Here is a 23,058-nt window from a genome sequence, read left to right on the forward strand (position 1 = left end):
GGGCTGGTGTAGATAGGGATCCTGGCCAGTCAGGGCTGTGGGGAGAGGGGGCCTAGGAGCGGAATCAGTAGGGGTGCTAGAGGACAGGGCTGGGTGCATCTGCAGAAGGGAGAGCTGCAAGCCAGTGTGGAAATGCAGTGGCCGAGCCATGAGGGGACCCAGGACTAGACGCACTGGCAATCTGTAGAGTGGGCCCAGAATTCGATGAGCCGGGTGGGGCTGCAGGGCGGGATTGCAGAGCTCCGGCAGAGCTGAGTGAGCAGCCTGGGACTGGAGTTACAGTGGGGCTGCAAATCAGGAGAGCTGAGTAGGGAAGCCTGCAGAGTTTGCAACACTAATCAGCTCAGGTGGGAATAACCACCTTTCTCCCAGCAGCCATCGCCTCTTCGTGTTGACTAGAGCTTTTCCCCCCAGCTCGTCCCCGCCCTGCCCTTCTCTCCCCCCACCCCCCAGCCCCCCAGGCCTGTTGCTATTTTTGTGTTGTGTTGTTGATCTAGTTTAGCGTGAAAGTCACGGGGTTCTGAGCACATCTGCTTTTCTCTGCCTGTGAAGCTCTCAGCACCCCCCTCCCCCGGCACGGTGCAGATAAGAAATTTATTCTATACGAACACACTCACAGGTGTCTAATTCGCCACCCAGAGCGTTGCTTGTGGCTGGTCAGACCCAGCCAGGAGAGAGATACACCTCCAGTGGCCGGGGGAAAGGCCTGTGAATCACGAGACTTGGATTCAATTCTCAGTCCCGTCATTGACCCCCTCTGCGCCCTCTGGGCGAACTCACTCGCCTGCTCTGTGCCTCGGTTTTCCCAGCTGTAAAATGAGGCCAATGACACTGCGCCGCCTCAAGCAAAAGGCTTTGAAACCTGCCAGTGAGGCCGATGCTATGAGCAATATTGAAGCACGGCTGCCTGGGGCTGGACCTGTCTGTGAACAGTGCCCCCTGCCCCCCTCGATTCCACAAGCAGCGAATCCACCTTGTGTGTGGACAGAAGGGCGTGCCCACTGCGGCAAGAACAGTTGGGTCTAGCCAGTCTGTAAATTGCCATGGCAGCCAAACGGGGTGGGGCCCTCGGGAATGAATGCCGGTAATTTGCTCGCGAGGGAGCCTGGCACAATGAGCCCCATTCAACAGGCTGGAGCTGCCGCTTCCAGCAGGAATGTTAAAAATCTCCCCTTCTTTTCTGCTTTGTCTTTGGAGAACCCCTGGGACGACTTGGGAGAGCCCCCGGGGCAGATCGGCAGCGGGCGTGTGTTGGCTGAGCTCCGGTCACATCGGTGGGGCTGAGCCCATCCGCACCGAGTCAGGAGCCGGCCCCTGGGGGTTTCCTTGAGCAGCCACAATACCCAGCCGAGCGTGCTGGCTGGTGCGGGGAGCGTTTCGCACGGGACAGGCAGAGAACACCGGGAGCTGTGACTCTCCTGCGCTGCCAGGGCAGTGGAAAGCAGCGTAGCACGCAAGTGGAGGAAAGGGGGACGGGGCTTGTTATACGGGCCCATTTGGCCTCTTCAGGATTCAGGCCGCCCGTGTGCCCTGCTCCTCCTGTGGGAGTGGCAGAAGGCCCTTGCTGCCTCGTGTGCTTGGTGCAGGGGTTGGGCGGGGTGCCTCTCTCCCTGTGGAGGTGCTGTGGGTTCCCAGACTGCCCCATTGGAGGGGGCCCACCCATCTCAGGAGATGGGGCTCAGGCCTGGAACGCACGACTTGAGACAGGGTTTCCAGAGCGGGGATCTTCTCGGAGGGCAATGAGGAGGGCTCTTCCCTGCCCCCAGCCTGGTCGGGAGATGGCATGTGTGATAGAAACACCGCCAGGCTCTTTGGCAGAGATCAGGGCAGTGCACTGTGATTGACATCCCGCGGCCCTCTCCGGCCCACCTGAAACCCACAGGGGGGTGGCTGAGGGCCGGTCAGTGGGCCTGCCACTTGCACTGCTACTGGGGGCTTCTCTGAACTGCATTTACCAGTATTTTCCCGTTGGTGAAGCTGGTTCCCTTCCTGTTCTTTTTATATCTGCCTGTTGCTTCTGCTCTGGGCAGCCTGGCTTGCTGCGTGCCCTAGATTTTGGGGTACAGACCAATATTCAGGGCTGAGCACCTCCACATGCGTTACACCTGGGATGTGTGCAGGCCGGCTGGTTGCACGCGCTTACACAGAGCTTTTGCTTGGGTTTGCTTGCTTTAGCTGTCCTGCCTTTGCTGGCCTGGAAGCCGGTCAAGAGTCTTTCAGAGGGAGAGTGGTAATTTCAGTGTAGGGGCCCCGGCTGAGCAGGAACAGGTAAAGTGCCCTCCCAAAGGCCCCACCTACCAAACCGCTTCATCTCGTCCCTTCGCTAGTGTCTGTCGCAGAAGAGCTGCTTTCAGCTGCTCCTTTACGTGCTCACAAAGCCATTTGGCCACAGGTGGCATCCCAGGTCTCCCTTTGCTTCCTGTGACTAATGCTCTACAGAATCGCCCACCTGGTCTCTCACCAAGTGGCTCTGCAGCCTGAAGTCTTGGTCCTCCCCTGCAGCGGGGCAGGGCAGCTTAACGCCTGCCTCCGATCAGTCGCTTGTTGCCCTGCCCTTCGCTGACCCTCGCTGCGATTGCTCTGTGCATGCCAGCATGTGGGGGGAGACGTTGGCTAGGGGTCCGTCCCTGCCTGCACATGTGCCCCCCCTTTGGCCAGGGTGGGGCCGTCACGCTAGCAGGGAGCAGTCCTGGATTGCAGGGGAATTCTGCACTCGCGCCTGGTCCCAGCTAGGCTCTCTTGCAGGGCCCACTCTGGCCCTTTGGCCAAGGTCACTAGGAGAGGTGATCTCAGTATTGGCAGTGCCCCCGGATGCTGCCCTGTACTCGCTCCAGGGAAAGCCCTGAATGCTGCATCAACTGCACTTGGCAACTCCCCCCCAGGCCACCGCTCTGCGTGCAACGAACATTGGTCTGGTTTTCCCCCCCCTCCCGAGGACCGAAGACGGCCTCGTCCTCGTCTCTCTCCTGTCCCACATCCCCTGAGGCTCTGGGTTGGAAGGGGCTTCCCAGGCCTCCAGGCGAGTCAATGCAAAAAAAACCAAGGCTCAATGGCCTGACGTGCTGGGGCTCCAGAACTGCCCCAAACCCAGTGGAGACATTTTCCCCAACGCCGCGTCCTTCTGTTCATGCTGCCCCGGGGGCACGCCCGTGAAGGAGTGGCTGCAGCACCGGGGGGCGTCCCCCCGCTCATCGGGCTGGCGCGGCTAACGAGAGCAGATGTGGTGGCACTGGCCGCCCGCTCCAGTACAAACCTGCCGGGCACGCTGGCTTTGTACCTGGCTCGCCATTGCTATTGCTGTCCGTGCCAGCTAGGCTGACACTAGCATGGCTGTGTCTGCCTGGGCTACAGTCACACCTTAATTTGGGCGGGAGATGGACCCCTAGTAACAAGAGGCAGCTGCTATCACCTGGTAGATGATCAGCAACTTCTCTCGCTGGGCACTAACGTGGCCCCTTCCCCACAGTAGCTGAGCACCTGACAGCTGCCAGTGGCTTTTACCCTCTCCTCACCGGCCTGTGGGTGAGTTTACCCCTGTAGTGTAGAGTGGGCAAGGCACGGGAGAGGCAGTCTCTCCCCCAGGGTCACACAAGGAATATAGGACAGAGTCAGGTCTCCAAGCTCCCCGTCCCTCCCACTGGTCCCAAAAAGGGGTTCTGAAAGGAACTGGATCAGTCCCTGGAGGATAGGTCCATCAATGGCTATTAGCCAAGATGTTCAGGGGTACAACCCCATGCTCTGGGTGTCCCTACGCCTCTGAGTGCCAGAAGCCAGGAGTGGAAGACAGGGCAGATCACTCCATAACTCCCCCAAAGCTCTGGTATGGGTCACTGTCAGAGACAGGGTACTGGGCAGGATAGACCATTGGTCTGACCCCAGCGTAGCAGCTCTGATGCTCTGAAATGTGTTTGCTGACAATCTCAGAAGAATGAGCCAGGACTGGTGAACTCCAGAGCACGGATCCCCCCCGAGCAGGGCGGGGGCACCCCCGTGGGTGGCTGCGTGGGAGCTGTGTGCTGGCTGCTGTCCATGCTGTACCTGTTTTGCAGCTAAGCAGAGGCAGTCAGTCTCTGGGCTGCGTCAGTCTGGTGCTGTGTGAATGTAAACACGCTCCACGCACACCCCAGACTGCACCTGGCAGCCGAGGCGTTGGCTTGGCATGCTGCTGGTTTGGGCCCCCTTCAAAGTGATCTGACGCAACGCTTGACATCCAGCGCTGCTCCGTGCAGTGAGCCCGGTCACGTTCAGAGAGGCTGGCTCTGGGTTTATCCCTCTGCCTCGTAAAAGCAGGTGAAAGCTGATCAAGCTCAGTCAAAGTCCCCTTTCCGGGCCAGCGGCTCCGCTCCCCGCCGATGAGTGTGGCAAGCGGCCCTGCTCCGTGCTGACTGCACTGTCAGCCCTCTGGCTCTGCTCCCACGGGCGCCTCTGGAACACAGGCAGAGAGACGAGCATGTGGTTTGCTGGATTCTCCCTAGTCCGTAGGGCGCAATGGGCCTTCAATCATCGACTTGGCAAGAGAGCGCCACTTGCAGAGACAATGCGCCGTGGTGCTAGGAACAGCTCCCTAATCCCTCCCTACGGCCGGAGCACTGGCGGCTAGCAGCCAGCCTCGGAGGGCCGCTCGTTTATGGGCCAATAGGAACGCAATTTAAGAGTCCTCCTCTCCCCGTACCCCTCCAGCCACAGACACCCCCTCAGCCACTGTCTGGAGGGTGACAGAGAAGCACAGCATCCATCAGGGACCTGTGAGCCGCTCCGTCAGCACCCTCTGCTTCCTCCACCTCCCTCCCGGGACCAGCAGATGGGAAGCTTTCAAACTCAACGGGCCCAGCACCTTCCCCCTTGGGGACTCCTTCAGCCTTCTCACTGAAAGGATCCCTCCCCTGCCTCGGGCTGCAATAACGCTCGGTGTTCCTCCCAAAGGGTCCCCAGGCCTTGAACAGGGTGCACCTGCCCAGCTTCGGCTGCCTTGTGGGGGTCAAACCCAGCAGCCGCTGTATGGGCAATGCAACAGAAGAGGCTCGAGGGGAGCAAAGGATAACGGCTTTGTTCAACGCTACCAGGGGGATTTATGGGTGCAGGAGTCTGAGTAAGATGCTGGAGCTCACCTCCTGGATGGATCGATGGACCAGTCTCCAGTCAAGCCTTTCTTTCTTCTCTTTCATTTGGTGGCGTGCCCATCACCATGGTACCTAAGCGCGTCCAAGGCCGTTTGGGAATCCGTTTTAGCTTGCCAGGCCAGCCACAGGAAAGCGCCCTGAGGCAGAGCACTAAGGTGGAAGCTGAAGGTGAAGGGGGTGTGGGATGAGTGTAAGGAGCCTAGGGAATTGCTCAGGGCAAAGAAACACAGACCAGGATGCCATGTGGTCCCTGTCTCTACCTTTCAGGATCAGGAGGAAGCCCCAGTGGGGCGATGGGAACCCCCAGGGTCCCAGCAGGGGGTGGTGTTGAGAACCACGGTGGTGGGAGCACCTAATGAAGCCACCAAGTTCTCCTCCGGACAAAAAAAAAAGCCACCAAGGGGCGGCAGCTACCTTGGCCCATCCAAAGTGTCCAGTCAGAGCAGTTTCCTGATGGTCCATTCATGGCCCCCCCTCTGCCCCTGCCCATGCATATGGCAATCCTTTCCCCTCCCCAGAAGCCGCATCAACAGTTATTTGAGCTCAAGCCAGTCCCGTTCATTCTCTGCTTTCTTCCAACACCAGCTGTGCCCGGCGTGTGCCAGTGGACGTGGCCTCCCTGAAATGACCTGCCACCCCCTTCCAGCCCTACGTAGCGGCACGCTGGGCAAGGAGCGGGTGGCTCGGCATGTCTGCACTCTCCCCACAGCGCGGCCTGGGACCTGGCTGCTGTCAGAGGCATTTCCAAGGGGATGTAGGTCAGGGAAGAGCCGTATTTAGTACCAGCCTCATGCTCTGGTCCCACTTGAGCGCTGAATCTCCCCTCACAGGATACCAGCCACGTGGGGGTTGCACCTACCATCCGGGGAGACACTCTGTCCCTGGGGTTTTACACAGAGCTCAGGTCAGCATCTTGCCTTGAAGGGAGGGACATAAATTAGCAGAGCCCCAGTGAAGAGAAACACGTGTGCCGTGGCTGCCAAAAATGGGTCCCGCACATTCTCTTTCCAAAGAGGCAAGCACCAGCGACTTCACAGCGGCATCTTCCAGCCTGACTGCACATGTGCCAAAACCTGCAGAGAGAGCTCAGATCCACCCCCTGCCTACCCACAGCTCGGCTGCGCACACACAGACCCCATGCGCACAGGCATACCCCGACGTACATGCACGTGCCATGAGTCTGCCATGCACACTCATACTCTGCATCCACCCTTGTCCAATCTCTCTCACTCACCCACACACAGACACACACCACGTTTGCATACCGTCCTCATATACACACGGGCCCTCACATCCCATATACGCAAATATTCACAGCTGGCCACCTACCCATCCCCAGATTAACTCTCCCTCCACGCCGCAGGTGCTTGCTCTGCGTGCACCCATAGCCCTCCATCTGGAATCGCGTCCCAGATGCACGCTGCATCTCTCGCGGGCGAGCTTTGCCCAGAAGTGCAGTGGTCGCTTGTGGCTTTGACAGGAAGGTCAGGGCTGCTCTGCAGAGGGAAGTGCGTGGCCAGAGGCCATTCTGCAGCTCTGTGTGCTGCCCAGCCTCCCTCCAGGACGCAGAGGGTACGAGCACGCTGCAAACACAGCCGTGAGGCTCAGAGACCGGGTCTACAGACCTGGGCTCATGCTATGGCACTTAAAATAGTCAACGTTCCTGCTCGGGGGACCGGCGAGGGGGTGGGTCACAGAGCCTGAGCAGGAACGTCTGCATGGCTAGTTTTCACGCCGTAGTGCAAGCCCCAGGAGCCGGCGTCTGTTGACCCGGCCTCTGAGACTCGCTGCTGTGGGGGTTTTGTTGCTGTCCCACATACCCAGAGACCTGGGCAGCTTGGACAAGTGACTGCGCAGGAGGAGTCCCTGTGCTGGTACGGTCCTGATCCGTGATTAGGGCCCCTCGGCACTGCAGCTGTACAAATAACGAAGAAGAAGAATGCTGCCCCGGTGGTTTGATTTCCCTGCTTGTCACGCTCCAGTGCGTTCTCCGCTCAGGCTCCCACCAGCGGCATCGGATGTGGTAGCTGTGCGCCGGTCGGTCTCGATCCAAAAGCAGCATTAGAGGTGGAAGAGCGGGGAGCGAGGGGCGGGGGTGGGAGTTGGCCTCTCGCCTTTGCCAGTGTGGGTTTGAAGCCAAGCTCGGGCGGGCAATCCAGTGCCGATGGCAGTGCCTGCCCAAGAGGGGTGCACGCTCCAAGTAGAACCAAGCGAGGACTGAGGACGGCTGAGAAATGCTCCTGCGAAAGGGGTAGGAACACCATGGCGACGGGGGCTTCAGGTCAGGGTTGAGGGACAGCAACAGAGTTGAATATGGGGAGCCCCGGGCTGGAATAAGAGCCGTGCTGCAGATCAGGGTGGAGGGATGTTGGCAGAGCTGTGTGTAGGGTACCCAGAGCTGGGCTAGTGTGTGTGGGGGGGAGGAGAGGTCTGGAAGATCTCTGTATGTGGGTATAAAATTTTCTCTTTAATGCCCCTTCAGCCATACCCCTACTTCCCATATTATGCTAATGGACCCTTTGCGTTTCTATGTGTAGCTGGATTTTGAGCTGTTTTGGAAGGTTCCCAGGAACAGGGAGACCCGCGTTCCTGAGCACCCAGATCTGAGTACGTCTCATGGCATTACAACTCCGGGCTTCCACCTAACTGAGCATGTTAGGATGTAGGAGACTGCCATTACCCCTTCCCCTCAGGGCTCCCCCTGGCCCCGGCCCGGCCCTGGGGGATTCCACTGCTCTCTCCACACGCATTCGCTCCAGCACTCCTGCTCAGCTTCTGGCGTCAGCCTGCCTTCTCTCGGACACGGGTGGGAGTGTGATGCCTGGCCCAGCTGGCTGAGGAGGGTCCCACGACAGACCATCAGCTCCCATCAGCTGTCACACAGCAGGACGGTCCCACCCACTCAGTCTCTGAGTGTCTCCTGAGGAACTCTACTGCCCGGGTCTCTTGAGGTCCCTCGGGTAACTGTCAAACACAGAGGCACCCAGTGCACTTGTGTTGTCCATCTCTTTAGACCGTAAGATCCTCCAGGCAGCGTCCATGCCTTGCTTTATGTTCTGCACAGTCACAATCCTCACCCACACTCCCTGCGTCCAGGTCCTGGTTTTCAAAACAATGCAAAAATGTCCACACAGCCACGTCCCCAGCTTTGCACACACAGTTATCATGACTGTATGCGCAAATTGCCCACACGGCATAATCGGCCAGCTGTGGACCCTGGGCTCCCTGAGGTCCCTAATTCCATATGAGTCCACCTGGCAGGATGCCACAGGCCCTGGAAGCCTTGGGGTTCCCGGCTCTGAGTCAGACCACATGGGGAGACTGGAAACCCAGTCTGTTGAGGAGCTGTGACCGTGGGAGCTGAGACTCCCAACTCCGTGTCAGCCCACCAGGCAGGGTGCCAAGGAGCCGGGCGGGTGAGCTGGCAGGAAACCAGGCAAGTTTCCAGTGGAAACCTTCCTGGCAGGCAGGATTCAAACGCTGCCTGGCTTCCATTGAACCTTTGCTGAAACTGAGCCGTATCCACAAAATGCTTGAATGTTGAACCAGCAAGCTCCACAGAAAGCATGTCCCATCCGAATTTTTCCAACCAGCTTTACCACATGGAAACTGACTGCCTGTGAATCTGACTGCCTGTGAGTCTGACTGCCTGTGAATGAATGTTCCTCGTGCGTAATCATCATCTTCCCTGTCCTAATGCCTGGGCTTTCTCCCTTGTTCATAACCGCCCTGTACCACCAGCAACAATCACCCGTCCCCTCTCTTGCAGTGTTGCCTCGGCAGTATTTGTCCCACCCTGAAGCCATGGGCGTTACATCTCCCTCCCTCCCAGACACAGGGACCAACGACAGAGAGACTAGAGATTTAGCCTCCCCAGCCCAGAGGACGAGCAGATGGGTACTGCGGAATAGGCCTCTCTAGGCAACTCCACTAAAATCATATAATTCGATGGCCTGACTTTGGACGCCGGTGTCAATGGATTCCCACTGCCCATCGTGAGGCCATTCTTGTCACTGTTGTCTGTGCCTGGTGAGAGACAAATGACCTGGTAGAAGCCTCTAACTCCCAATCCCCGTCACTCGGTCTGGCTGCCCGGTAGCACCCGTCCCCCAGCCAAGGAGTACCAGGCCGTAGAACGGGTTGGCGCCGTTGCTGGGGCACAGGCAGCTGCTCATAACAAGCTATCGCTTAGCTCGTAGTATCGGGGCGAGGGCACAGGCTGGATGGGGGTGTCAGGACATAGGGTGACCAGATGTCCCGATTTGATAGGGACAGTCCCGATTTGGGGGTCTTTTTCTTATATAAGCTCCTATTACCCCCCCACCCCCATCCCGATTTTTCACACTTGCTGACTGATCACCCTATCAGGACACCTGGGGTTGTTTCTCAGCTCTGCCCCAGACTCCCTGTGCAACAGTGGGCTTGTCCCTTCATCACTCTGCACCTCCTGCCTTGTGTAAAATGGGGACGATGGCTTTGCCCCCCCACCCCCCGGGAAGGTCACTGAGATCTGCAGAGGAAAAGCCCGAATGATTGTCATTGTTAAAGCAGGTTGCAAACAAAGGGAACTCCTTTACCTGCCTTGCCCAGCTCAGCGGTAGGGAGGGACCCTTGTCCTGCTGAAGCTACCAGCCCAAGGTCCCCCAGGAGGCTGATAGCACTGGAATGGACAGGGCTTGGATGCCAGGTCAGTGTCCAGCCCGCTAAGCCGAGCCGCGCGAGCTCTCCGTGCCTTTGTAAGCTCTGCCATGGAAAGTGGGGCTAACGAGGATAGGGCTTTGCACTGAGCGGGGACTCCAAGCAGCTTACCGGGGTGAGCAGGCCCGTGTCAGTGTAGGTGAGGAAGGCCAGTGTGGTGTAGGTGAGGAAGCTGAGGCATCAAGAAGGATTTAAAGGATGTGCCCAGAGCTGTACAGTGAGTCAGTGTCAGAGCTGTGACTAGAACCCGCGCAGGCCTGGCTCCGGGGCTGTGCTCATGTCATGCTGCCTTTCCTGCCTCCTTCTGGGGGGTGATTTAATGCTCAGACTTTCTTCCAGGGTAGCTCCGGGGTCTCTCTCTCTCTCTCTCAGCTGCCCCACCGTTTCCACACCCCCCGAGTGTGGCTTGCTTAGACGTGCTTAGAGCTCACCTCGGGATTCTTCTTCTGTCTCCTCAGACATGCAGGTCCAGTACGAGCGGCTGGGCGCAGATGTGACCATGCAGTGCGGGGCGATGGACTGGGACGCGGCCGTGACCTGGTCGGCCAACGGCACCGACATGGATGAGTCCCACCTCAACGGGTCGCGCCTGGTGCTGCGCAATGTTGACCTCACACGCACTGGCCAGTACGCCTGCTACGAAGGCTCCTCGTGGCACCTCAAATACCAGACCTACCTGAAAGTGGGAAGTGAGTACGCCTTAGCGCGAGGTCCGGACCCCTCCTTGGGGATAGACCGTGAGAGCTGCACCGTACCCCGATAACACAACCCAGCACTGGGCATCTCCTCCCCACGTCTGGCAGCAGCCTGGCCCCCCATCGTATGTTAACTGCTGCTTGGCTCTCTAGGCGCAAGGGGATGCTCCCCCATCCACGCTCAGGGGATGGTGCAGCCCAAAGGAATAAGGGACTCATGTCCGCTGTTGTGACTCGAGGGAAGGGAGAGATTCTCCCAGCAATCAGCAAAGCATGCTTAGCTCTAAGGGGCAATTCTGGCTGCGCCGCGGTGAGGCCGTCTCAGATGAGTGGCTGGAGCGAGGCATTAATGACTGTAGTTCCTGCATGGGAGACTATGGGCGTGTGTTTGGACACGACAGTCACTAGAATTCACAGGACTCAGAGCGTAGAGGTGATGGCAACTGTGTATTTCACAGGACGGGATGTGTGTGTAGGTGACAATATCGGCCAAGATTCCTGGGCTCGGGCCATCCAGCCCGGTGTGTCGTGGGTCTTTTCTCTAAACACTTGTTTCACCTTACTGGGTCCATCCAAGGGGCCAGCGGGGCATTTCTGATTAGGAGTGATAAATGATCTGACATGAAAGGCGCCTGCAGCCTAACTCACCAGCCGTGAGTGGTGAACGTCAATCCTGGAGCAGCCGTGTACCGGGATGGCTCGCCCCTTACGGGCCAGAGGGCTGGGTCTAGCCCTAAAATATCACAAAATGAGGCACCTTTGGGTTCAATCAGGTAGTTCCCTAAAAGGGCAGCAGGTGGCTGCAGTGAAGGGGAAAGCCCAGGAAGCTGTAGCAGAGTCCGCAGACAGTGAGGAAAGGCTCTTGCAGGGAAGACCCTGAGAGTTGCTCCAGGCCAGGAGGCTTGGGAAGGGGAAGAAAACCCTTGGGTTCTGTGGACTTACAAATGGACTGTTTGGGGGGGGCTGGGGGGGGTTGAGTTTTATTAGCAGTTTCTTTTATATTAATAAACCCAGTCCCCAAGGAGGGATATTTTTGCCCAAGAAAAAGCCTGCCGGGAAGTTTTATTTGCACAGTCCCAGAGGGGAAACTGAGGCAGGCTGCCTGGAGCGTGACCCTTGGTGACGATGGGGCACGTCGGAAGCAGCCAGCCCAGTCACATGCCACCTGTGAAGTTTAACGCTGTGGCGGGATGATGCTATATTAATCTACACACACACACACACCCCGCACACATACAAAACAGACATTATTCAGATTGTAAATTGAGGAACACGCAAGTCAGGAAATGCCAGAATTCAGGTGTAACCTTAACTTTTCCCCCTCCTATGTATGCCTTAGGATCTGATCATTGACTCTTTCCTCCATGGATGTAGGACGCTCAGTAGCTAGGAGGGGCTGATGTCCAGGGGAGAGGTGGAAGGGCTAGATGAGCAGATCAGATGAGAATCCTTGGTGTGTGTGATGAGCAGGGACAAGGACAGGCTGTGGACCAAGGGCGGGAGGCCACGACGGATCTGTTCTTGTAGGATGTCAGCAAGATGTTGTCCGGAGAGGGTGGGACCAGACCCAGCTGAGTACAACGAGGGGATCAAAGGCAGCAAATAAACCCTGGGGCTTTGGGCCTGCGAACCAGGGAGGCCAGAGGCATGTGGTTGCCGGCAAAGAGCATGGCAGACAGAATGAGGAGAGAGCTACTTGTTGGGGTGAAGGCCCCCCCCCCGCCTCCGCAGCACCTTATCAAGAGTTGCCGGGTAACGGGGCAGCAAGAGGGTGGTTTTCTGGAGTCATCCAGGAGTGCGGGGAGTTAGGGAGAAGGAGGGGAAATCTACAGATGAGTCAGCAGATGGGGAGGAGGGGGCGGGAGGCGGCAGAGAAGCTGTGGAGGGGCTGGATGGTGGGTTGATGAGGCCATGTGGCAATGGAGAGGCCAGAGTGGGTGCATCATTTACCGGCAACCCTGTCGAGTAAGTGACTCTCGTTCAGGCTGGACTCACCCCTGGGGCCCGTTCTGTGAGGCTCCCAAAGCGCAGAGCGCCCGCCCTCCGCCCCCCACCAATTCAGAGCCTCTCTGGCTCCAGGGTGACTTTGGAGGGCATGACACCCTCCACGACTCTGCTGAACGACTCTGCTGAACGTGGCACCGTGGCACTGTGTCGCCCTGTGCCTGCCAGGGGGTTCTTCCCCCCAGCGGGGCTAAACCCGGGAGAGGCCCTGACGCCCACCAGAAATCCTTCCTGTTGGAAACCGGGTGGGAGCAGCTGAGCTGGGCTGCACGTCAGGCTGCCATGCAGCTCTGCACGCAGGGAAGGGGAAGCTGGAGCCCAGATCTGGGCTGGAGAGAAGGAGGGGGCCTGGCTCAGCTTCTCGCCTCCGAAGGCTCCTTTCCAGCTGTGGCATAGCCCTGACTTTGCAATGGCTTTTACATCTGCTAAGCACCTCACTAATAATAATCCCCGTCAATCCCCCCAGGGGCCCGTGGGAATGGGTCAGCTTTAGCGCCGATATCCTGCTGGTTTCACTCGCTCCCAGCTTTCCCTGGGCTGTGGCAGGCTGGGGAGAGCTCGGACAGTGCCGGGGCTGCGAGCCCAGCAGAGAGAGCCGGAGATAAAGAAATAAGCGAATGCCCGATGTTGCTAATGTAATTAAATATGCAAGGAACTAATCAGGTGAGATGCTTTTTCTGGTAATTAATTTAATTGCCTGGATTTTAACTGAAAGCTCTCTGCAAGTTCTTCCTTCCCTTTCCCCCCTCCCCCATCACCCCTACCCCACTCACTTGCCTCTTCCTCTCGCGGAATTAATAACCTCAGTGCAGAGACATGCTACTGCAGAGGGGCATGTCCCTGAGTGGACAAGGACCCCCTCCTTTCACCCAGCGTGAAAACAAGAGCCGCGCCGAGCTCAGAGCAGCTTCCTAGCCTGGGTTTTGCAGGCCCAGCTGGGCCTTGTAGAGGTGCCCCCAGCCCTGCCTGAAATCCCAGCGTAGCTCAGCATTGGGGTTCACCCTACGGAGGTTGGACTCAGAATTGGAGCCCTTGCTCAAGAGTTGGCTCACAGCTTGGTGCTGGCCTCTTCCCCACCCTGGGCAGGGCAGGGTTCAAAGGGAGAGTGCAAATGGTCACAAGGCCAGTCCGCCCCATCATACAAAAGCGTCCCCGGCTTCTGGGTTTGAGCCACTGCAAAGGGATTTCCCATTCCGGGGACAGGCACAATTATCCACCTCTTCAGTATCCTCTCATGTCGTTGGCTGGCCATTCAAAAAAGAGCCGCTCAGGAACAGGTCCGTGCCCACTGATCCTTTAAAGCCACAGCCTCTTCTTGGAGCAGGCCACGTGGAGCCACTTTCTGTGCATAGGAAATCCTGCCCCTCAAGGGATGGTGTCATGGGCAGGTAGTCCCCGGACATCAAACGTGCAGATTTAAATCTGCCTGACTTGTGTGACTGCAAGGCCAGGTGTGGATCAAACCAGCCACGAACTAATGGGAAGCACAGATCCTTCTGGAATTGTCCATTATGGGCTTTCTTGTTCCTCCTTCTGAAGGCCCTGGCCACTGTCCTAGATGAAGAACGGGACTGGATGGCCCCCTGGGCCAATTGTTTCAGGCTACGTCCCTCTTGCTGTTTGCCCTGGGGGTTGGGTACTTGCCAGTCAGGCCGTCACTGAACTCGTGTAGTTGAAGGTCTTAGAGCACAGTGAACATAACATATTGCGCAGATATTGGAGAGCCGCTTAACCACGGGCCAGGCTGAGCCTTGGAACAGCCAAGTGCTGTCTTCGCTGGAGTGATTCCCATTTACACCCAAGAGGCTGCACGGGGCTGTGGAATCGGGACACTAGGTTCTCTTGGTGCTTCCACTGGCATCCCACTGCCTAGGGGGTTGTGCTGGGTGAGCAGGGCTAGGCGTGCTGGGAGACAGGGATGCAATGGGACTTTCCATCCAGGGAATTCTCTCCTGAAGAGCACAGCTCTGTGCGATGGATTGCGCGGGGTCAGGAAGGGGGTGGAACCGGAGCACCCGGAGGGAGCTGAGCCGTCTCAGAGCAAGGCTAGAAGACAAGCTCCCGGCTGAGCCAGAGCTCACGCTCCGAGTTAGGCAACGCAGGGCCCGAGGGCGGGGGAGTGGCTGTAACAGAGATGTTAGGAAATAATGTGCTCTTGAGGTTTGGCACATGGCTCTCTTTTTTACAGTCTGTTATAAAAATAATTTTAACAGGCCAGAGAGGAGAGGATAGTTAGAGGCAGAAGGTCGGCCAAAAGAGGAGAGTGAGGTGTCTGTGCAAATGGGACCAGGAAGGCCTCCCAGGCAACGTGGAAGGGGGGCTTGAGTTAATGGCCATGGATACCAGAAAGGGAGCTCCTAGGTCACCCATACCCTGGAGGGAACCAATTTCTCCATCCCTGGACACATCTAGCTAGCTTGGGTCTAATAATGCATCCATGAGCACGCTCCCTCAGCCCCTAGGAGCTGCTGAGCCAGAGTCAGGGTCGCCCGCCATTCATTCTAGCCAGGGCGGCTTGCGTCGGTGTCCAGGTGGGAGCGCTCTCTAAGCCAGATGCATCGGGAGTGAGAGTACAGCTAGGGCTAGATCCCAGGTCAGCTCTCCAGAGCCTGGGGGAGGAGCGGAGAGAGAAGACGGGGGAAGCTGCAGAGTGAGCGGGAGCGTGCGGGAACCAGACACGGCGTGCACCATAGCGTGGCACAGCAGCCAGCCCGGAGGAGTCCGTCGCTTTGGAAGCCTGTGACTGCTCTTTGCTAGGGGATCTGTCCAGGGGGAGGCTGCCAGCTCCGCTTGTCCCATGTGTCCCTAATTGCCTGCAGTGCAGGTGAGTGCTTGGATCCGCGTGGAATGGAATGCAGCACGTTTGACTCCGCAGAGTGCCGGAGCTGGCAGGGGGCCACCCACCAGACTTGGAGAGAAGGGCTCCGTGCTGGACTCCTTCCCCGGCTGCCTGTCACTAAATGGCTGGCGAGATGAAGGGGAAAAACATGCGGTTTGACGGAAAACGACATGGAAAAACAACCAAATTAACAGAAAAACAAACAAAACCCAACCAGGGAGGGTAGGGGAAGGCAGGCAACGCAACAGAAACCACATGTGAGCGGGGGGCCGGGATGGCCCGCGTTTGTATTCTCTGGCCTGATTAGTGGACAATCAAGCATTAGCTGCTAATAAATAATAACAACCCCCTGTTCCTCTGCCTTGGAAGTCGCTTTGCTCCTCAGCTGGGCTCCAGCTGCGGTTTGGGGCTGAGCTCCCCGCTCCCTTCCCTTGAAAAAAAAAAAAGAAAGAGAAAAAGAAAAACATCTCCATGAAAACCGCCAGCCTACCCACTCCTTGCCCGGCCATGCCCCTGAACTCTTTGGGTGACCAGATGGCAAGTGTGAAAAATTGGAGGACTTTTTTTTCAGGGGGTGGGGGTAGAGTTGTGTATATAAGACAAAGCCCCTAATATCGGACATCTGGTCACCCTACTGCGCTGCCCCAGGGGGTAGGAGGAGCTGATGAGGTGCTGCTGTGTCCTTTGCTCAGGTAGCGGGGGACAGAGTGTGGCCCCCGTCTTGCAGCTGTGTGAGTGGGCAGCCTGCGGGAGGCGGGTGGTTGGCTCTTCAGAGTCAGTGCGGAGCCCAGTGCCCCGGTTCAGCATTGGGGGTGCTGTGCTGCAGGGAGAAGTGTGGGTGACTCGCTCCTAGGGTTGCCATCAGCCCAAGTTTCCCAGGATCGGCCCGTTTTCCAGGTAGCCACCACGAGAAATCTGCAAGTCTTCCCGGGACACTAAAAATGCCGGGTTTTGTCAATCGCATGATAATGCATCTCTCTGCCAAGCCTGCTCAGCGATGGGAGTAGTACCTGCATCCCAGCCAGATGGCACCGAAGGGTGGCCAGGACCAGCAAGTGGGTGGCAAATGGGGGCAGGGTAGTGGCAGATTCATCGGGTTGAAGAGGAAGTGGTGGCACAAAGGCAGGGGTATTGCAAGACTGAACTGCCCCCTGCTGCCTGCCTGGTAGCCAGTGGGATGTCCAACTGCAGGGGCTGGGAGCCGGAGTCTGGGGGCCCAGAGCTGTGGGGAAGAGAGAGGCTGGGCCTGGCCTGGGAGACTTGGGCTGGGCAGTGGGGGTAGGCGCAGCTGGTTGGCCAGTGCCGTGGTATGAGGTGAGAAGCAGAGAGGTCTCTGCCTTGTAAGTAATAGCTGGCTCCTGTTTTTTTGTATCTTGGAGGCGGCAACCCTACTCAGTATAGTGAGCCCTCACCTTGAAATGAGGGCTCACCCTGGGGCAGCACTAGGGGGCACTGTGCGCCTGGAGCAGTGGGGTGGGGACGCTCTCCCCTCAAAGTCAATGCTGACCCCAATGTCCCAGCACCATGCTAGTGGGGCTCTGTACCGCATGCAGGTGTGTGGGTGTCACAGTAGGGGGCACTCTCCCTTTTGAATCATTGCTGCCCCTAATGGCCCAGTGAGTCAGTGCCTACTGTGGGGTGACTCTGGGGAGTGTACGGGGCAACTCGGGGGGGGTGCCGCAAGGCGACTCAAGGAGGGTGCCGCAGGGCGACTCGGGGAGGGTGCTGCAAGGCGACTCGGGGGGGATGCAGTGGGGTGACTCGGGGGATGCTGTGGATGGCTCAGGGGGATGCTCTCTCGCAGACTGGAGAGGGAAACGAAGCCCTGACTGCTTGCGACCATTAACCCCCCTTCTTCCGGTGCTGTTGGACTGGAAAAGGTGCTGGGTGGACACTTAGTGAGTCTCCGTGTCCCCAGGACCACCATGTCCCTCAGCACCATGCTGTCTGTAGTTGGGCTGATGACAGCAGGTTTGGGGATCCCTGCAGGTGAGATTAATCTGGCTGGGCCTATAAAGTAGAATAGCATGGGACTGCTGTGTTAATTGCCACCTCAATACATCAGCAAAGTATCCCCTACAGAGAGATAATGATGAGGCATAGGAGTGACCCACAGTTCACCAATAAACCACAGTGGTGGGAGTGTTACAAATTAGATTAGGTTATTACGATGTGCTATTAATCTAAATACAGATCATTTTACTGGACACACAACCCTCAGAATTCAGCCTCCAAGTCCTAAGGGGATTGGATCACTCAGGGCTCAAAAACTCAACCCACGAACCTCGCTGCTTATGCACAGATTTCAGGCCCTGGCAGTGCTGAGGGCCGGGAAAGGCATGCTGGGTAAGGATATGCAAATTAATATCTCAGCCTTTAAAAGAAAACAAAACATGACACCAGACCGCAGTCCCAAATGCAATTAGCTCTAATGGAATTAGGAGCAGAACTAGACAAACAAACACGTTCAAAGGCAAGGGGTAACCTCTCCACCTTGTCCCCCGGCAGGACTCGCTTGGCCCTGCCAAGGGGTGTGAGAGCGAAAGAGAAGGCTCTTTCCAAATGCTGACTGAATGGGTCTAATCGCCCCCCCCCCGCACACATGTTATCACCGCCGCATTCCTTCCCTTCCCTCGCAGGCAAGCTGCCCGGCTGCAGCCTAGCAGAGTGGTGCTGACTTGGCTTGCCGTGTACACTATGATAATCCGGGGCAGCCGATGTCAGAAACAATAAAAATATCCTTTCTTCCCGCTGTAAACACAGAGCAGCTGCGAGGGCCAGGGGGGCCGGGAGCTCTGAGCCATGCCACGGCAGGCAGGGGGCAGTGGGGGCTCATCATAAAGAGAGGAGCATTCATTAGACCCCATCAAAGGTTCTGCTGGTCTCTAAGAAGCCCAGTGTGCTAGGCCTCTCAGGAGAGCCTGTCTGTCCGGGCTAATAACCCTGTGAAATCTGACATTCCCTGCTCTTTCTGTTCCACCAAGTGTCTTGGGCACCTCATGGAGAGCCAATGGAATAACAGCACCTTATATTTATATAGATCATCTTTGATTCAGAGATTTTAAGGCCAGAAAAGACCATCAGATCATCTAGTCTGACCTTGTGTATAGCGAGACCAGTTTCAGCCAGTTACCCTTACAGTAACCCCGATAACTTGGGTTTGGCTAAAGTCTCCCTTCCCGAAAGGCAACCAGGCTGGGGTGTGAAGACATCAAGAGGTGGAGAATCCAGCACTTCCCTTGGGCCTTGGGTCCAATGATTAACCAGCCTCACTGTTGAAAATCTGCATCATTTGAATGTGCCTGGCTTAAACTGCCAACTGTCAGTTCTTGTTGTACCTTTCTCGGCTAGATTAGAGAGCCCGTTAGTACCTGATATTTTCTCTTCATGAAGGTGTGCACACAGCAGCTGAGTTTTTGAAGGTCTCATCCACTGGAGGCTACATGAAATTCAGCCGATCTGACTCTGGTGCTCTGAACAGACCCTGGGGCGCTTTGAACTTTGGCCGTAGTGCAGTAGGAAAGGCCATACATCCGCTCCGGGGCCTTGGACAAAATACCTGGGCCTGCAGTCCTTTCTCAGGCAAAATTCCCAGCACCTTCCAGCAGAGTCCTGCCTGTGTTAGGCTCGCAGGACTGGGCCCAAGCTGCGAGCTGGCAGATCTTCCCTGTCTTTGGGCATCGAGCTGCTGCAATAATAAGACGGTATAAATGCCTAGGCAGATCAGAGACTGACTCTGAGTCAGAGGTGGAACAAGCAGTCGGAGCAGAGGCCTCTCACGGGAATTCTGATGCTCCGTCCTAATTAGTTTCTGTCCTAATGTCCCAAGTAATAAAGCATGAGGGAAGAGAGAGAGCTCCGCAGGGGGATGGGTCTCTGAACAGAAGCTTGGCCCTGGCTGCTGTCGTAGCCTGCCCGGAGCCTGCATCAGTGAAGACGTGCACAGTAACCCCATCCCCGCCCGGGGACTGCACACCCAGCTGTGCAGCCATCTCCCCCCATCCACCTCAGTTTTCACTTCCCCACCTCACCCCCTCGACTATTCAGTTAGGGCTTGGCGACACATACAGCTCTCCCGGCGCCACAGCGCTGTCTACACCAGGGCTGAGGTCGGTCTCACTGCGTGGGTTTTTCCATCCCTGAGCGACATAGCTATGCCGACGTGAGTTTATAGGGTAACCCTGGCCTTAGCATTGGGAGTGCTGCCTGGCATCTACCCTGGCGATTGTTTAGCCACAGAACAGCTACAGCACAGAGAGCGGGAGGGTGAGCACACACCCAAAGCTGCCCCACTGGCAGAGGGGAATTCAGTCCCTATGACCCATTCAGTCCTCGCCCTCTCTGCTGCAGCCACCAATGTGGGCCAAGCAGTGTCCGTTGCCGTGGCAGGCTTGGGGCTGCTGTGGGCATCTGGCATCAAGGTTGATTCAAGCTGGGTGACATGATCTGCTGCTTCTGTAGGTTTTCTTTTACCCTTCCCATCCTTGAAATGCAGCCGCTAAAGCTGGCCTGCCTCACTGCGGCCCTGATCCAAAGCCCCCGGAAGCACTCCTCTGGACATTAGTGACTGTGTTGGGGAGGGGTCCTCGGTCGCACTGAGATCCTCACTCCGATCTCAGCTGCCCCAGTGTGAGTCAGGACCAGCTGCGTGGCCGTCAGCGGGGTTCACTCGGAAACCCCAAGGTGGAGAGTAAGTTCAGAGCTCTAGCTGGTCACCTGAAAACCTGGGTTTCCATCTGGATTTGGGGGCACGAGCAAAATGAGTTTGAGGTTCTCATCTTATTCCCCAGGGGGGATTTTCCTGCACCCCAACTCCCCCTGCACCGGTAGGCAGGGCAGCCAGTCTTTTCAGTTCGGTGCTCTGGTCTGTGCTAGTAGGACAGAGACACTTAGGTGTATGGGGCTGGCAGGTTAGGGGGAACCTCAGCCATCACCTGGCAGCCCCATGGCAGCCCAGTCCCCAGCCTCTCGCTTTAATGAACACTAAATTCCCCCTCCCCGCCACCTCCCAGGTCTGTCTTGGTCTCCCCCTCCCCGCCACCTCCCAGGTCTGTCTTGGTCTCCCCCCCCCCCCTGTGAATGCCAAAGCCCTGGCGTCAGCTGGGAGATTTCCCCCGACTTGTTTATCCTTGTTAACATGACAAACCGAGCACAATAATTAAAGAAGCCAAACCATTGTCTAAACAGCTTCCCACAGCCCCCCACCCCCATCTTTGCCTTCCCTCTCTGAGCTGTCTGCAGTGCTGACGGCAATTAACCAGAGAAGCTCCAGCCGCATCATCTCAGGGACGTCCCGCGCCAAGCGAGCGGGGCGTGATGGGGGCCCCGGTGGCGTGGAGATCCGGCGCTCTGTTTACACTGGGCTCCCCTCTGCGGGGGTGCGGCTCGGCTAAGTGCCCCTTGTCAAAATATTTTTGTGAACTTCCTGCCACCGGCGGGTGCTGAGTTTCCAGGTGTCCGCCTGTGCCACAGGGTTCGCTCGCAGGGATGGGAGAGAACCTCTCACCCCCCTGCTGCCCACATCTTCCTAGCTCCCCGCTGGCAGGCCAGAAACACCAGCCTCTGCTCCTAGCTTGGTGGTGCCCCTCTATATAGCCCTTATCTCCAGGGCCCTCCCTCGCCTTTCCCAGACCAGTTACCCGTGGGGGCAGGCGTCAGCCCTGGGGGGCTTACACTGCGAGGTTTGTGGTCTGCTGTTTGGCCGGTGGCGTGCACGGGTGGTCAGATCCCATCGAAATCTGTACGGACGTTCAGGGAACTAACTCTGCTGGGGTTAACAGCCCGGCTGCTCCCCTTAGGGCAGGGCTGCGTTCCAGCTCGGGCAGTCGTATCTGGGCTAGCTCTGATGGAGCTAGTGCGCCATGCACAGCAGTCTGGCTGCCCTGGTGCGGGCCGCGGCAGAGCTCCATACCCACGATCTCCGACAGGATTGCACCGGGGCGGCTAGCCCGGGAGGCGGCTGCTCCGCTTCTGGTTTTAGTGCCCTAGCTCAATCAGCGCTTGTGCGGCTGTAGCCACCTGAGCTGGAAATGACCCCTCCAGCCCAGTGTAGACGTACGCACAGGGTGCAGGGTGGCGATGGGCGGGGACTCTGCCGGGCATTCCCATTCCACAGGTGTGTTCTTCACCTGTCTGATCTCGGGGAAAGTCCTGTCGTGTCTTGGGAATGGTAAACACACCGCCAGTCCTGGCGCTCCGGGGCTGTCCACACACTAACCCAATAAGGAGACATCTCCTTTTGTCAGCAGGAAGCAGTGGGGTTCTTCCTGGCCTCTGAGCAAACCACGCCCTTGCCCTCCCCCTGCTCGCCCCACCCCTGCAGCCACTTCTTGGCAAGAAATCAGAGGGGGTAAAGCACAGGACTGGGAGAGGGAGACGTGATATATTCCTCGGTCTGCTATATGGCTTCTCGGTCGCTTAGTGCTAGGTTTTGAGAGGTGCTGAGCTCCCCGTGGTTTGGAGGAGTGGTCCTTACCCTCTTTGTGCCTCAGTTTCCCCCATGTAAAAGGTGCCTCAATTAACACTTGAAAAGCTTTTTCTGGCTCTCCAGTGGAAAGGGATTAGAACTATTTCATTGTGTCCCATCTCCACACCCCCTACCACTTTCCCCATCCCCACCTCTTCTGCCACAGCTCACCTGATGAGTCCTAAGTGGGGGAGGGGGGCTCAGACACACAGTGAGGGATGCAGCAAATAGCTTATTTTGCCGGGCGCTCGGTCCAAGGTGAAGCTGGGCGTACTTTAGCCTGAATGACAGTGTAATTAGCTGTGGTTTCCCAATCTGGCATCCTTGCTGTAAATAATTTAGAATAATAAATGGGATCGCAGCAGGGCTCTGCGGTGGGGGAGGAGAATTTGGGGTCTGGGAAACAAGGAGGGGAGCTGAGAGGAAAGCGGGGGGGGTCTCAGGCAAGCCGGGGTGTGTTCCCCCCGAGATCGTGAGCTGGAGGATTTTGGCAGCTCATGGATCATTCCCCTCCCCGATCCTCCTGAGCTGTCAGTATCAGTCCTACAGGCAACTGCAGGACAATTTCCAGTCGCTCTTGCTCCAAGCACTTTAATGCTGTTTAAACAATTACGCAGTTGATAAATTTTGACAACAAGAGATAGCAATAGCCTGGGAGAGCATGGAGTGGAAATGCTCTAAACAGATGTCCCTTTTCTCCCCCTCCTCCTCGCCCGAGCTCCCCGGGGGTCTTTAGCATTTGCTGCCAACTAAACAAGACAGTGTTCACTTGAATCGGGGCTGGGGAGGGACTCCCTTATTAAAATGGTTGATGAACTTATCCCGGGAGTGGAAGCTGCTCGCTCTCTCCGCACTAGGGTCTGTGTTCCATCAAAGGAGCTTTGCTGTATGTGACCGGCTCAGTGCAGGGTGTAGCTAACCTCGAAACGTTTGCACCGTGCCCTGGGATCTGTCCGGGTCCCACGGACTCAGCAGCTCGTTGGGCAGAGGGCTCCTCTCGCAACACAGCTGAAAAGCCTGGTGGGGAACAAGACAAACCTGCTATCGGGCACGTCTCCAGGAAATTCAATGTTGTACCCCAGGGCAGGCATGGCATGTGCCCACCTATTTGCACCAGCAGGCTTTCTGGAAGCATATGCTGGCTGGGGCTGGATTCTGCTGTCGGGTGGAGCCCAATCCAGAGTCTTCCTTGGATTTACACCAGATGACATTCAGCAGGGCAAGCTGCCTCTAGGG

At 57.3% G+C, this 23,058-nt stretch overlaps 1 protein-coding gene across 4 annotated transcripts in view; it reads left to right on the forward strand.

Annotated features, from left to right (window-relative positions):
• The window catches only part of CNTFR (ciliary neurotrophic factor receptor), a 454,874-nt gene that overhangs the window by 297,733 nt on the left and 134,083 nt on the right, over window positions 1–23,058 (forward strand). For all 4 annotated transcript variants that reach the window (XM_048850260.2, XM_048850258.2, XM_048850259.2 and 1 more), the window contains one exon: window positions 10,277–10,507. In XM_048850260.2, coding sequence (XP_048706217.1) covers window positions 10,277–10,507 — 231 coding nt within the window. The remainder of the gene's footprint in view (window positions 1–10,276; window positions 10,508–23,058) is intronic.

Source organism: Caretta caretta, chromosome 5, assembly GCF_965140235.1.
Source record: "Caretta caretta isolate rCarCar2 chromosome 5, rCarCar1.hap1, whole genome shotgun sequence".
NCBI classification, from domain to species: Eukaryota; Metazoa; Chordata; order Testudines; family Cheloniidae; genus Caretta; species Caretta caretta.